This window comes from Rhinolophus sinicus, chromosome 7 (assembly GCF_057876585.1).
Source record: "Rhinolophus sinicus isolate RSI-liver-muscle chromosome 7, RSI-T2T, whole genome shotgun sequence".
NCBI classification, from domain to species: Eukaryota; Metazoa; Chordata; class Mammalia; order Chiroptera; family Rhinolophidae; genus Rhinolophus; species Rhinolophus sinicus.
In genome coordinates, this window is record NC_142507.1 from 56,221,221 (window position 1) to 56,235,894 (window position 14,674).

Sequence of the window (14,674 nt, forward strand, 5' to 3'; positions counted from 1 at the left end):
GACAAACTAATCTATCTAAAGAAGAAAAAGTGAATCATGAAGCAAGAGAAAAGGGAAGCTCTGCATCGACTTCCCAGCTGTGAGGTGAAGAACCCCACAAGACCAACTGTTTGTAATCGGCTCGCCTCAAAGTTGTAAATTATTTCATGACAGACACCTTACCCATCAGTTTTTTTCCCTCCGATATTTAGCATAGAATTTTGAGCGTATTTCCTATATTTCAAAATGACTTAAAATACAAGTTTGATTTGACTTTATTTTTAATATTGTAAGTAGGGACACAGGATTAGAATGAATTCTCATGTAAATCGCTTTCTGGATTTTTCCTATTTTTCTGTGGGCTCTTTCTAACAAAATATGAACTAGGTTGTCACAACCTAAATTAATTGGCCAAATATGTCCACCTATGGGGTTCAAAAATTTCACTGCAAGCATGACTGACTTTTCTACTCCATCTCTTTTAGTCTGCAACACGACAGAGCTCGTGGAATTCAGTACGTACTGAATAATTAAGCACAAAATTATCCAAATAATCAGAAACTGAAATTATAGCTTTGTTCAATGACCAAGAAAAGCATTTGGGTGTTTTGTTTCCTCTAATAAATACCCCTATTTCCATAAACCTAGTTATTCTGGCCTAGATTCCATGATGATTTGAGAATTTTCTCATGAGTCCAAGATAAAATAATCATCTTTAATGATATCCTCTCTATATATTTAACTGTTTCCATTTAAAAAAATCATTTGGCTTTTTTTTTTTTTTTTAAATAGTCTTTTCTTGGTAAGCAATGACTGAAACCAAAACTCTGGTACTTGAGACTATGTTTTATACACCAAACACAAACACTGTATGAAAAGGTGAGCAGGTAGGACTCGGTCCATAGCACTTTCCTCCTTGGCAGGCATTTTATGGGCGTCTACAGACTGTGGTCTTGGTTGTACATTGTGAATAGCGTTGACCACAAATATTATATATACCTTTTCCTTTTTGGTCCAGAGCCTAATATTATCTAGAACTAAAGATAATGATTAAAATTCAGATTCTTAAAATTTTACTATTTTGGCCATTGTAGTCATAACATCAGTTGTTGCATAATTGCTGGAATTATTCCCTAAATTACATATAGTTGATTTAAGATGGATGAAAAGTTCTTTCTATGGCATATGTCACCATTTCATTCTTGTGCAACTCTTACTGGTTCCCATGGCTATTTGGGGCCCAAATAAGTGAGAAGACATTGGGATTAAGGGCCATTTCCTTAATAATCTGTAGATAATCACTGTCCCTCTCAAAAACTGAGATAACTTCTTTTACCTGGAAAGTTCTTCCCTGGATGTTTCTAGAAGGAAGGGGCAGTGTTGCATGTAGTTACTGTTAGTGCTTGAGGCCCAGGCACTTATACTCGCTGTGCTGTAGTGAGAAGGTTCTGCAACACTGGATCACTCCATGGGACGGTGCACTTGAAAAATTTCACCTATTCTTTTGGTAGCTCACAAAAAGTTGTGTTTATTGCGCATCCTAAATCTGTATATATCTTAAAACAGTGGGTTTTCCACTATACTAAGACTTGAACCATTTATTTTTATAGATGCAAAAAGTAATTGAGGCCACAGTTAGATAAGTGATGGTCGTCCTACTCATGACTTCTTGTTCTCTCACCTGTGGTATTAAACCCTCTCAGCATCGTGAATGCCTGGGACCTACAGGCAGTGGTCACCGGGTCGATGCACAGGGGCTACACTAAGTGTGCCAAGACTCAGTGAATTTCAAAGGTTTAAAGGGGAGGGTGGCCATGTTGACAAAATACCAAAAGGGGCAAAGAAATATAAGATCTATAAAGCAAAAAGGCACTGTGTTAGAACCAAATATGTTCACGAGTATCATGAGAAATTACATTCTAATTTCCTATCAGAGTCTCACCTGAGGACATGCTCCCACTTGAAACTCCACTCCAAGCACAACTATATCTTGTGAATGTTATTTCCTAAAAGGGGCAATGCTATAATATCTCAAACTTCCAAGTCCCTTTTACATGTCCCTCTGTCTATCTGTACTATCTAGTACACCCAAAAGTTGGCTCATTTCTAGTATTTTTCAAAAAGACCCCAACCTTCACCTTCCTTTGCTATTCGCACCACATTCCTTTCCCAGTCTGCACTGGAAGTTCTTCACGAGAAATTCCCTATCACAACACAGCACAACAGAACTTATTGCAATGAAGGAAATGGTCTGTATCTGTATTGTAAATGGGCGGCCACTACCAACATGTGCTAACTGAGCGCTTAATGAACCTGGAGTAACTGAAGAAATTAATTTTTAATTTGATTTAAGTTTAATTTAAATACACACATGTGGAAGAGCACAGCTTTAAAGCAACTCTTTGCAATCTTGTATGTGAACTTGACGTGCTCAGAGATGTTCAAATGCCACATCAATTCAGTAGGTTTGGGGTCGTCAGACTTACAGCAGATTCTGTAAGTCAGATAAGCTCCCCAGTGATGCCCACACTGACAGGGCACAGCGGCCCAGCACACCACCGCCCTTCACCACCCATTAGAAACTGGGAGCATGGTGGGCTGGTGTCTGGCCCCTCCCCGTCAGGTTACTTTCTAGTCCCTCCACTTGACTTTGAGTTCGTTAAAAGAACTTCTGTGGTTGTGTGTGTGCCCCTGGTATTTACACACCATTCTTGGCAAATAGACATTAAATTCTTGGATGGATGGATGGATGGATGGATGGATGGATGGATGGATGGATGGATGAATCAGTCAATGACTCTTGTTTGGCCACATTCTCAAAAAGGACAGCATGGGACATCACTGTGTCTAAGTCTGCTTAAATCTGTGTCTGAGGCTCTGACTGCAGGAAATGAAAGGGTAAGCAGTCGCAGAGAACGAGTTTTTCATCAGCTCTGTAGTTCACAAAAGGCGCTCCCTGGGAGTGTGTGCAGTGTAAGCAAATGCTGGCGTTCTGTCAGACAGGTGAACCTGTATCATCTGTGAGCAGAACATCACTTTAGTCACTCTTTTTACTTGGACAGTATTTCCCAGGATTTATAATTTTTGTTAATTTTGTAAATTTGCAAACACTTCCTCACCACACTGGCATAGATGATCGGTAGGTGGCGAGGTCATCAGACTCCAGAAACAGGACTCGGTTCTAAGCCCAACACCTCCACGCACCAGAATCAGAGCAGCTCTCCAAGCCTGGGATTCTCCCTTTTTACAACGCAAACAGCACCTTACAAATGTGGAGCCAACAAGTGGAACTTCCATTAACATTCACGCCCCTTCCTGGGGTCCCCCTTAGGATATTGAAAACTATGTGTATTATTATGTTCAGCAAACAGGCATGTACCACAGTCGGCCGATCCAGTAACTATTGCTAGAGTGGTAATAAATAATGATATTTTTAGAAGAATCTGCATATTAAAAATTAATTTTACTCTGGTGTCTCTCCCTTTTGTAGACCAGTGTAGCGTTACTGCCTCCTCTTTATAAATGATAATAGCGGTCAGGAGACCGATTATTTCCGACAACCCACAGGCACAAAACTAGAGGCCACAGAAGCCAGCGACTGCGGACCCGGCCGAGAAAATAGGAAAGAGTCGGAAGCCGAGCGCCTTTCCCCGCCCCCTGCCCTTTCAGTTTCCTGAAACGCACGGAAAAGTGATATATAAGGAGCTGCAGCCAGCGCTCCGCACAGCAGGGTGAGTGTCCGTCGCTCTTCGTCATGTCTGGTCGGGGCAAAGGCGGCAAGGGGCTCGGGAAGGGCGGCGCCAAGCGCCACCGCAAGGTCCTGCGCGACAACATCCAGGGCATCACCAAGCCCGCCATCCGGCGCCTGGCCCGGCGCGGCGGCGTCAAGCGCATCTCCGGGCTCATCTACGAGGAGACCCGCGGGGTGCTGAAGGTGTTCCTGGAGAACGTGATCCGGGACGCCGTCACCTACACGGAGCACGCCAAGCGCAAGACGGTCACGGCCATGGACGTGGTCTACGCGCTCAAGCGCCAGGGCCGCACCCTCTACGGCTTCGGGGGCTGAGCGTCCCCGTCGCGCGCTCCCGTGGCCGCGCGTTCCCAAAGGCCCTTCTCAGGGCCGCCCACCTGCTCGCACAAGGGCTGTAGCTAACAGGGCCCGAAGGTGACACTTGATACTTGGAGGCGGTGGTCGTTCCAATTCTGACCTTGAACAAAAAGTTCCTTTGCCAAGCCTGGCGGTGCTGTTTTTTGTTTCGGGTTTTTTTGGCCATCTTTCCAGTCGGCGGCTATCGCCCAACATGGCGGCTGAAATGAGCTCAAAGAACAAAGGGCGGGGGAGAGGAGCTCGCGCGGTTGGGAACTCGTCTTGTAACCACCGGGAGCGAATTGCCTTAAATAGCAGCAGTTCCCTAACCTAAATGTTACTAAGTTAGTAAGTCGTTTCATTCTATCCCAGGAGCATTCAAGTTCGCTTTACCAGGACGCACCGCTGACCCAGCACCTGCGTCCTCCAGAGGGCGCGCTGGCCTTTAACTAACCTCCCTCCTGCGGGGAACACGTGGATACAGTTAGGGTAGGAAACCATGTCAGGAGTGGGAGAGAAATTTTAAACTTGTCTTACCCAGTGCATCCCTGAGGACTAGAACTCTACTGTGACTTAGGTCATCCATCATCTTACAGCTTTCTTTCCAAAGTTGGATAATTTAACTTAACAGTCTTTCCGTGTTCTGTCAGCCTAAGGCCTTCCCACCTGTGACCCTGACTGCATCCTTACATCTCCATTTCCCCTCCACGCAAAAGAAGTAGCCTTAGGCTATCCCACGCTCACCCTCCCACCTGTGTCCGAAATCTTTTCCCTACCTGAGGACTTGCATTTGTGTCACTTAAATGCAGAGTGAAAACTCGCCCTAGTTTACCAGGGACAGCTTCAGTCTACCTGATATGTTTTAGGTTAGTTAATGAAGCCTTCTTCCACTATCAATAAATTATTTGGTTCGATAATAAATGAGTTGGTCATCCTACTCTAACCATAATGATATTCCATCTTAAAATTTTAATCTCTCTATTGGCTTCTTCCATATAAAAATATATTTTGGTTGTCTCAACTTAATCCATACCTCTATCAATTACTACACCCTTCCCTTTGTACCAAATCTCCAAGGTTTGAATTATCTGGAGTCACAGTTCATGACATGACTTTGGCACCAATCACTCACTCACAAATACCCTTGCCATGGTTATTGTGAGTGATTGGTGCCAAATCCAAACTCATATTAAGAATTATATCTGCTACATCTGACCCGTTTATTATTTGTGTCAGCTGAAAGATAGCAGAATACGTACGCCCCCAAAGTATGCCACTTTGGCATAAGGATTATTTTGAGCAAAAGGCAGTTGAAATAGAGCAGATAGAAAAACGGGGCTCTGGCATCTTTTCTTTCTGAAAGGAGATAATTATCCCATGGGAAACTTACCCTCCCTGTACCAGGAAGAAAAGAACATGCTTACCACCAGAGATTGGGGTGGGGTGGGGGAGGGGAAGAGTTTGAGGCTGAGAGAAATCTGTACTAACAGACCTTACTAAAATAACCCTTATCTTCACGTCAGTCTCCCCATATTTTAGTTACTGTTTCACATATATTTTTACATATATTTTAGTATTTAGTTACATATATTTTAGTTACTGTTTCACAATTGCTACTCTATCCAACCTAATATGTAGGCTCTTAGGCCTAACAGGTTTGGGTCTTCACTTTCCCGTGTACACTCCCCTGTACCTGTAATAATATTAAGTAAAATGTGTGATTTTCTCTTGTTAATCTGTCCTATGTCAATTTCATTGTCAGGCCCAACTGGAGACTAGAATCGGGTCAAATTTGCCTCAGCCGGGGGATGCTGAAGGTATTCCTGGAGAACTTGATCCAGGACACCGTCACCTACACGGAGAACGCCAAGCGCAAGACGGTCACCGCCATGGACGTGGTTTACGCGCTCAAACGCCAGGGCCGCACCCTCTACGGCTTCGGGGGCTGAGTTCGACCCCGTAAGTTCGCTTTCTGCAGCAAAACCAAAGGCCCTTTTCAGAGCCACCGAACTACTCAAAAGGAAAAGCTGTGACAACCATTACCCAAGTCTTGGCTTCTAAAGTTAAACGCTGTCATTGAATTTAACGATGAGACATCGTTTCCCTGACTCCGTAGTGAAAGGAAATTTAGCCAGACCCCTGTAAGCACGTAAGTCCAATCCTGAGCTGAGAAACGGGTAGGGCCTGGGGCCTACGGCTGGGGGCGTTATTCACAGGAAGATGAGGACAGACTTTGCTAGTAGAGGTTTGCCTCACCTAGAGGTGGGTCATTCAGATAAGTCATCTCTGGTTATAACGCTTTTTCTGGGACAGACGCCCTGCCCCAAACTCTTTTAGGCAGTTAAGGAAGAAGTGCAAGTTTTTTCTGCTCTACCGGGTCCTGATTGTCCTCAGCTCTAAATAAGTCACAAGCCAAAATGGCACATTTTGTGGTACCTGTGCTGCGCCCCTTCAGTCATGTCAATTCAATTCTCAGGCCCAGCAAGGGAAGTTAAAGGTAAAATTTTGACACCCCTACAAAGGCCACCTGGCATCTAGCTAACATCCAACAGGCTAGAATGGAGAGCGCTGTTTCCTGTGAGCCAGGTATTGGCACAGAAGCAACACTGCTCCCTGGTGCTCCACTCCTGGCTGCCACCCTCAGTTCCACGTGTGTGGGCACCCAAGTTACTTATATAGCCCGGAAGATCAGTATCTACCCACGCTATTATTTTAACACTGATGTGTCTTCGGGTTGCTTTGAGGATTAAATTAGCCACGTGTGTATACAACTGAAGCTTAGAACTATCCCATGTAAGCAGTCACCTAAATGAAAAAATGCTAGGCATCACACCGTTTTTTCCGAAGGACAATACCGCACGAGGCACGTTACCTGCTTTTATATGCCTGTCCCATAGGAGTGGTAGCTTTAATGAGCTTTCATGGACCAAAAGGCAAGTGTGAGCTCCTTTGTAGAAAAAGTGGGGAGCCCTGAAAAGGGCCATTGGTGGGGAAAAGGATAGGTTGGTGAGTAGAAGTAACTCAGCCCCCGAAGCCGTAGAGGGTGCGGCCCTGGCGCTTGAGCGCGTAGACCACGTCCATGGCCGTGACCGTCTTGCGCTTGGCGTGCTCCGTGTAGGTGACGGCGTCCCGGATCACGTTCTCCAGGAACACCTTCAGCACCCCGCGGGTCTCCTCGTAGATGAGCCCGGAGATGCGCTTGACGCCGCCGCGCCGGGCCAGGCGCCGGATGGCGGGCTTGGTGATGCCCTGGATGTTGTCGCGCAGGACCTTGCGGTGGCGCTTGGCGCCGCCCTTCCCGAGCCCCTTGCCGCCTTTGCCCCGACCAGACATGACGAGGAACCAGACTCCGCGATGTCTGCCTGGCACTGGCTGCTGCAGCCTCTTAAATAACGAGTGGGCGGACCTCGTTTGAAACCGAAAGACAGAGAAGGCGGGAAACCGCCCTGAGTCCCCGCCCCTAGCAAAGGCGGGAATCGAAGATTTGCTGGTGATAAGAAAATAAGAAATTCTAATCAGGGTGCCAAACAGGTACAGGAATTACCTGCTTTCTGTGTGTGTGTGTGTGTGTGTGTGTGTGTGTGTGTGGCGATCTGTCGATCCCATACATATTCTTGGATCTTTTCCACACTGGAATTGAGTAGACTTTGACAAGGCCCAAATCCCAAGAAACAGGAATTGGCAGCTTCTTTTTTTTGCCCCTGCTCTCTGGCCTATTCATTCCTTCTCTCTCTCCTCTCTCTCTCTCTGTCTCTCTCTGTCTCCCTCTCCCCCACCTCCGCTAGGCCCATTCTCTTCCCTGAGAATGTATCACTAATAAACCCTACTTGCATATTAAAAAAGGAATTGGCAAAAATATTTCCAAGCAACCCAACCAGCCTTGGGGTTTGGAATCCCTGAGCGGCTGCTGTCAAACTGTTAATGGGAGCATGTTAATCTGTTAGTGGCCTTGTCACTAAAAAGGACAAACTCTTGTTGATAACTGAGCTGTTATAAAAGCAGAATGACTGGCATCTAGTTCGTTGACAATAAATTCCTATCCATCGCCCTGGTTTTCTGCTTTTGAAAACAAATGATTTATAAATGACAGACAGGATGAAAGCACATGGAAGGATTTGAAAACGTTTCCCATGTAACAAACACCATATGTCCAGTGCTATCATTTACACTGAGTACATGCATTTGAAAAACGAAGGATTGAAGAGGGAAAGGATGAAAATTGCCAAGGGCTAATGCTGTTCCTCTTACGTAAGACACAGGGAGGAAGGGGAGACTTTTCCTGGGGCTGCTGCGTGGAATTTGAGCACAGCGCTCCTTGACTCTGAAGCTAGGCAAAGGGATTTTATGCAAGTGCCAGAAATATTAATTAAAATGTGGGCATTCCTATCTTTTTGTATTATAAAAAAATGCTAAGCTAGTATATAAGACCATTAAGGTATATATGATGTCTTTAGTATGCAACAGAGTGTTCAAAATAGGAGATGATCTGTACTGTTAGAAAACTATTGGGCTGAGTAAACTGGAAGATCTAATTTTATTAAAGCAACTCATGGATCCGGCAACATCCCATTTACCGCCTTGAATGGCGATCTGAGGGGCTCTAAGAATGGAAAGTTTTCAGAGGAACAAGGGTAGGGCAAGGGAGCTATTAACAAAAGAAAGGCTTGCTCTTGGGGCCTGCACATCTTTTCTTTCAGAGAAGCAGAAAGAGGTTTTTCTCATGCAGATTGCTCTTTTAGCTGTGGGGGAGAGGGTAGATGGAGAGGGCTCATGTGACAGAAGGCGTTACTGATGCCTGATCAGAAAATCCTATCCTGGTCAATTATGTTTCTGGGAGAGTTTCAAATTGCAATTAGACCAAGTATGAAATCTAGGTTTCATATCTTGGGCTTTTAGCATGTGTAACGTCCTTTTGGGCCTGTGATGTTTTCTTCTTTACCATTGTGCATTTATGAGGTACCAAGCACACATTCCTAAGCACCTTGGATTAACTCAACCAAGTACCCGTCAGAAAATTTGAGATTGCAAATATCAACTTTTGGAAACTCAATTTACTTCTGAGGTAGGAGCAGCAATATCTACAAAATCAAGTAACATAAATTAACCAAATCAGCCAAATAGATGTCACCACTAGAACAGCCAGAAGAAAGCAAAAAAGTGCTGTTTATATGACAATCTCATTGATTTGCTAAGCAAGCCGTTGAATCCTAAGTGATGCAAAGTAGCAAATGCTAAAGAATTGTTACAGCTTTTTTTTAATACCTGTTAATTTCAAATACAGTCCTTTGAACCCAATTTCCCCTAATGGTGATCCCCTACACAATTATTCTTATTCAGTTCTCACCAGTTTTCACATGCTCTCATTTACGCGTCTGTGCATAAGTGAGGAGGGTCCTGTGCAATCTCCCGTGAGTAGATTCTTGGAACCACCACTGCAGAGCTGGAACAAAACTGTTCCATCATCACCAAGGAACTCTGTGTTACCCCTTCATGCTCACAGGCACCCACCTTTTACTCCCCTGTCCTGGGTCAATCACTAAACATGTTATCCATCTGTGGTTTCTTCATTTTGAGAATGCTACATACCCGGAATTGTACAACATGTAACCTTTGAGATTGGCCTTGTCACTATTCATGCCCTTCAGATCCAGCGGACTTGTTACACGTATCAATGGCATCCATTTTTATTGCCAGTAGGATTCAACTGTATCAGTGCAAGAATTTGTGTGACCAAGCGTCAATCTAAAAATACAAAGTTGTTGCCACTTTAAGGCTATTACAAGTAATGCTGTTAAGAACTTTCAGGTACAAGGGTTGTTTCTTCCCCCACCTGATGCCCCAGCTTTGTTGCTTCGTTTTGTATTCCCTGACTTCCGCCCAAAAATTAGTTTTTGGCAGATACATTAAGTGCAGTTATGAGGACTGAGAGCCTAATGATAGTCAATCAAGTCACGTGAGAGTCACACTGGTGCTACTATCACCTGCAAGTTGCCTTCAAGGTAAAAAATACTGCATTGAACTGTTCAGGTGTTTGTGAATCTCACTTCTTGAGCGGCCTGCAATTAAATAAACTGCTAGGAAAGCCGGGCTGTGTGGCCCTTACTGGAGTTTCGGTGTTCCTGACGTGCAGACCTGTGACATCGTTCCTTAAGGGCCTCCAGTCTTTACAGACTTGTCAGGATGAGGACTCACCTCGGTGCTGTCAGCGAAAGTGGCAGAACCCAGACCCGGTGTTGCCAAAGGGAGGTACAGGACTGCGCCTGTGGGGAGCCATGGTTACAGCTAACTCCGAGCCTTATAGAATGGCCCGGTTTATGCTTAACCTGTTTCCTCCCCTGAGGCATTGTCTCTGCCTGCACCTGGGGGGTGCTTACAAGCTACTGAGGAATGTGGTGGGAGCGGCCAGTTCCCGGACACAGAAGACTGATGGCTATCAGGGTAATTGATAGGATAATTACTTTTGGGAGTTTCAGTGATTTTGTATCCTCTATGTAAAAGTTAAAAATTTACATTTGCTAAGGTAATGCATACTTTCTTTGTTAAGTTGCACGTACTCAAACTGCATATATTGGTGAACAATAAACTCGAGGTTTCAGCATCACTGAAGACCTGCAGCATTAGCATTTGTGTGAGTGTCTTTTATTTCATTCCCACTCCCCCATTTAGGATCTGATCGACTTGTGGCGGCTGGCTCGCCACATGCGCCTTTATTGGAGAAAGTGGAGAGATGGTCTCAATGGTCCCTGACCAGTTCCAGTAAACAGAATTATTGTATTCGCCTCACCTGTGCAGAGTCCCAGTCCTGCCTTAGTGACCAGATCAGTCTGTGACACAGGAAGCACACACATTTCAGTTAGTGTGCACTTCTTTGCTTTCACAAACTGAATTCCTGGTCTTAAATTGCAGCCCTTGGCGCACAGCTCTTTCAACTGAACGTATAGGTGGCCCTGAAAAGAGCCTTTCGGTTGGGTTTAGGTTACCGCTCGGCAGTAAGAGCTGTTTATGCCCGCTCCCCACGGATGCGGCGCGCTAGCTGGATGTCCTTGGGCATGATGGTGACGCGCTTGGCGTGGATGGCGCACAGGTTGGTGTCCTCGAACAGCCCCACCAGGTACGCCTCGCACGCCTCCTGCAGCGCCATCACGGCCGAGCTCTGGAAGCGCAGGTCGGTCTTGAAGTCCTGCGCGATCTCGCGCACCAGCCGCTGGAAGGGCAACTTGCGGATCAGCAGCTCCGTGGATTTCTGGTAGCGCCGGATCTCGCGCAGCGCCACCGTGCCCGGGCGGTAGCGGTGCGGCTTCTTGACGCCGCCGGTGGCCGGAGCGCTCTTGCGGGCCGCCTTGGTGGCCAGCTGCTTGCGCGGCGCCTTCCCGCCGGTGGACTTGCGCGCTGTCTGCTTTGTGCGAGCCATGCTGACACGTTAAAAACACAGCATACAACTGAAAGCACTTCTGTTCTCGCTCCTACTTATAACGGCAACCCCCTTCTGATTGGTCCCAATATTCAAATTCCGCGCCTTGAATGTCGTAATTTACTTTGCCTTGTGATTGGCTAGTAGAACCCAGTTTAGACTATCTTCAAATTGAGAAATGTGTTCTACTATGTCCCCTCAGTTCTTTGCATTATATTTACCCTGTATTTTACATGTTTTAGTCATTCATGAATTGGTCTGTTCGTTTCCTTAATATCCTTCTTTGGGATTAAGTTTGTGAAGAAATGAAAGTGAAAGTTGCAGGGCTCATCAAGCTTTTCAAAAACTCCGCGTTTGAATATAATCCATCCAGTACGGTGTTTTCCTTTATCAGAGGTTTGACCTTGAGAAAAAATTGTCTTACTTTACCAGCACCACCACTCTATTTCATAATTTCTAACCTTCCAACAAACACTGCTCCCTTCCAGTTGCTCCTTTCTGAGATTACAAATGAGAAAAATCCCACCTCTGTTTAAATGTGACCATTCTTTGATTCTTGAAAAAAGCTTAAATGTTGCCAGCTGCGATCAGACCAAAGTGGGAATGTCAAAGGCATAATTTTGAACACATTGCTACCGTGAAACCAGAAACGAAAATAAATAAATGAGTAAATAGCTATGTCTATTATATGCTCTCCCCTAGAGTTAGCAACCAGGTAACTAATTTGGCAAGAAACCACGGAGGAGTAAATTCAATCCAGTTTTGCCTACTTAGGTCCTGATTTAGGGAGACACAAGGTTCATAAATAGATTCTATTAACATGAATTTAATTTTTTCATTTTGGCAATGGAAATTTTTCTAAAGGAAAATAGAATCCAGGGATCCACTTCCTCACAAACAGCCAATCAAAAAGTAGATGGTGAAGTCACCTTGTTTACATAACACGGTACTCCTGGCTGATTTGATCCAATCAGGGACACAGGCAGATTAAACCTCATTTGCATAGATGCCCTGCAGATATAGGCCAGCATTGGCTAAAACGTTCACGTTGCAGGTTTCCTGTTAGAGACATCTGTGCCATGCCCGAGCCGGCCAAATCCGCGCCCGCCCCGAAGAAGGGCTCCAAGAAGGCGGTGACCAAAGCCCAGAAGAAGGATGGCAAGAAGCGCAAGCGCAGCCGCAAGGAGAGCTACTCGGTGTACGTGTACAAGGTGCTGAAGCAGGTGCACCCGGACACGGGCATCTCGTCCAAGGCCATGGGCATCATGAACTCCTTCGTCAACGACATCTTCGAGCGCATCGCGGGCGAGGCGTCGCGCCTGGCGCATTACAACAAGCGCTCGACCATCACGTCCCGGGAGATCCAGACGGCCGTGCGCCTGCTGCTGCCCGGGGAGCTGGCCAAGCACGCCGTGTCCGAGGGCACCAAGGCCGTCACCAAGTACACCAGCTCCAAGTAGACTCGCGCGTAAGCGGCTTGTCTCCCACCCCAAAGGCTCTTTTCAGAGCCACCCATGTTTTCACACTAAGAGCTCTGACACTGAAGGTTTTTGGAGGGGCCGTGCACTAATTTGTTTACACCTTGAATATCTACTGAACAACTGTTTTTGGCAAGCATTCCAGAGTGGTGTGTGGTTTTTGAGTCTTAATGTGGCTAGTGGAAGACAATAGGGTCTGAGGATTTCCTACTAAACGGAAGGCATTGGGAGGGAAATTGGCACAGAAAGGTTCGTGAAACAATTCAGTCCTTTACCTCTGTAAGTAAAATGCATTTTGCTGGGACCCAGGCAAAAGAACCTTGCCTTCACAGAAAAATCCTGCATAGCAGGAAGTCAGACCGTTGGCCTGAAGCCAAAAAATAGATCCTGGTGGTAACAATTCTGGTTTGCCTAGCCATATAAGGTCATAACTCACAGCACCTCCTCGTGACGTGTACCACTTCCCCTTTCTACACTCATACATATCTATCCCCATTACAATAAAAATTTGAGGCTTGATCGGAATTCTGTCTTGCCTCCATTTCTTCGCGCCTCCTATTTTCTCTTTTCAGGGTGTCTCTCTTCAGTCCCTGTTGAATGCCCCACTGGTCGGGGCAGCATTTTAGACTTAAAACTTAAATAGAATTTACATTTGTCTGGGTAGTGTCCTTGCCTGTCAGCAAGCAAAGAAGCCGAGCACAGGCAGTCTTCCTTTGAAGAGGCTGGTGGCAATCAACAATACCATTTCTGCTAGATTTCAAAATACCTGAGATTAACGAGTTTACAGGGACCGGTACTGGGTGTCAGCACCCAAGTCCACCCTTAATGGACCTCTGTTGGATCGTGGAGTTGGAGCACGTGTGGGGAAGAGTATCCTAACAGATCTGAGTGTGCTTTTGTGTCTTCCCTACATGCAGCGTTGAGTGGAAGGCCTAGGACTCACTCCATCATTTATTGAGAGTGTTAAGTTTCCGACTTCTCGGCCTTTTGGCTAAAATCAAGAGAGTGTTAAGTTTCCGAAAGTGACAGGTCCTAGGGAAAGCAGTGAGCAGAATAGAAACAGTCCTTGTTTTCATAGGGCTCATCTAAAGTGGATATTAAAACAGAGATCAAACAGGAGGGAGAGCATCAGTCTAAAGATCACCTGAGCATTGCCAATAGCTGAATTGACTGAACCTTACATTTTCAAGTTCCCTGCTAGCAACTCTGGAAGGAAGGTGAAGACAGCTGGCAAGGGAAGAGGAGGCAGCGAGAGAGAAGAATCACAATGTGTGGAGTTCACATTTGTACTTAGAGACTATCGTTAGCCAACAAGTTATCTGGAGGTTAACACATGCTCGCTCTGTAAGACATGCAACATCTAGTACACAGCCTCCTCCCATCTGCTGGGCCCCCTTTGCTCATAATCTCTGGTTCTCAAAACCACCCTCAGCAGAGAAATTCACCGGCAGGAAGGGAGATGGAGAGGGGAGAGGCAGAGGGGAGCAGCTGGGGAAGGTACCATTGCATTAAGGGAATCTCCCATCTGTCATTCTAGTTGTCATTCTTAATATGCCCCTTCCACCTTGTGGCCCAAGATGCCTTGCTGCAAAGGAAGCTTGTGGAGTTTAATTACTAAATAAGAAACAATGAATTTCAGGGGACAACTGTGGCAGTCCCTGCCACAGCTCATGCCTGAAAACAATAAAACGAAAGGGGAATTGGTGAGTTGTAAAGTCT

General features: G+C 45.7%; 4 protein-coding genes across 4 annotated transcripts; 2 read left to right on the forward strand and 2 right to left on the reverse strand.

The window, feature by feature from the left end:
• Nucleotides 1-3,346: 3,346 nt before the first annotated feature.
• On the forward strand, nt 3,347-4,922 carry LOC141568553 (histone H4). The gene has a single exon (XM_074318777.2). The coding sequence runs from the start codon at nt 3,734-3,736 to the stop codon at nt 4,043-4,045; it is 312 nt and encodes a 103-aa protein (XP_074174878.1). The 5' UTR covers nt 3,347-3,733; the 3' UTR covers nt 4,046-4,922.
• Nucleotides 4,923-6,805: 1,883 nt separating this feature from the next.
• On the reverse strand, nt 6,806-7,436 carry LOC109435967 (histone H4). Its single transcript, XM_019714208.3, has one exon. The coding sequence runs from the start codon at nt 7,397-7,399 to the stop codon at nt 7,088-7,090; it is 312 nt and encodes a 103-aa protein (XP_019569767.2). The 5' UTR covers nt 7,400-7,436; the 3' UTR covers nt 6,806-7,087.
• Nucleotides 7,437-9,341: 1,905 nt separating this feature from the next.
• LOC141568523 (histone H3.1) lies at nt 9,342-11,541 on the reverse strand. The gene has a single exon (XM_074318690.2). The coding sequence runs from the start codon at nt 11,475-11,477 to the stop codon at nt 11,067-11,069; it is 411 nt and encodes a 136-aa protein (XP_074174791.1). The 5' UTR covers nt 11,478-11,541; the 3' UTR covers nt 9,342-11,066.
• A 958-nt stretch (nt 11,542-12,499) lies between these two features.
• Nucleotides 12,500-13,480, forward strand: LOC109435959 (histone H2B type 1-C/E/F/G/I). The gene has a single exon (XM_019714200.3). It carries the CDS (start codon nt 12,557-12,559, stop codon nt 12,935-12,937), a length of 381 nt encoding a protein of 126 aa, XP_019569759.1. The 5' UTR covers nt 12,500-12,556; the 3' UTR covers nt 12,938-13,480.
• The last annotated feature ends 1,194 nt before the right edge of the window (nt 13,481-14,674 follow it).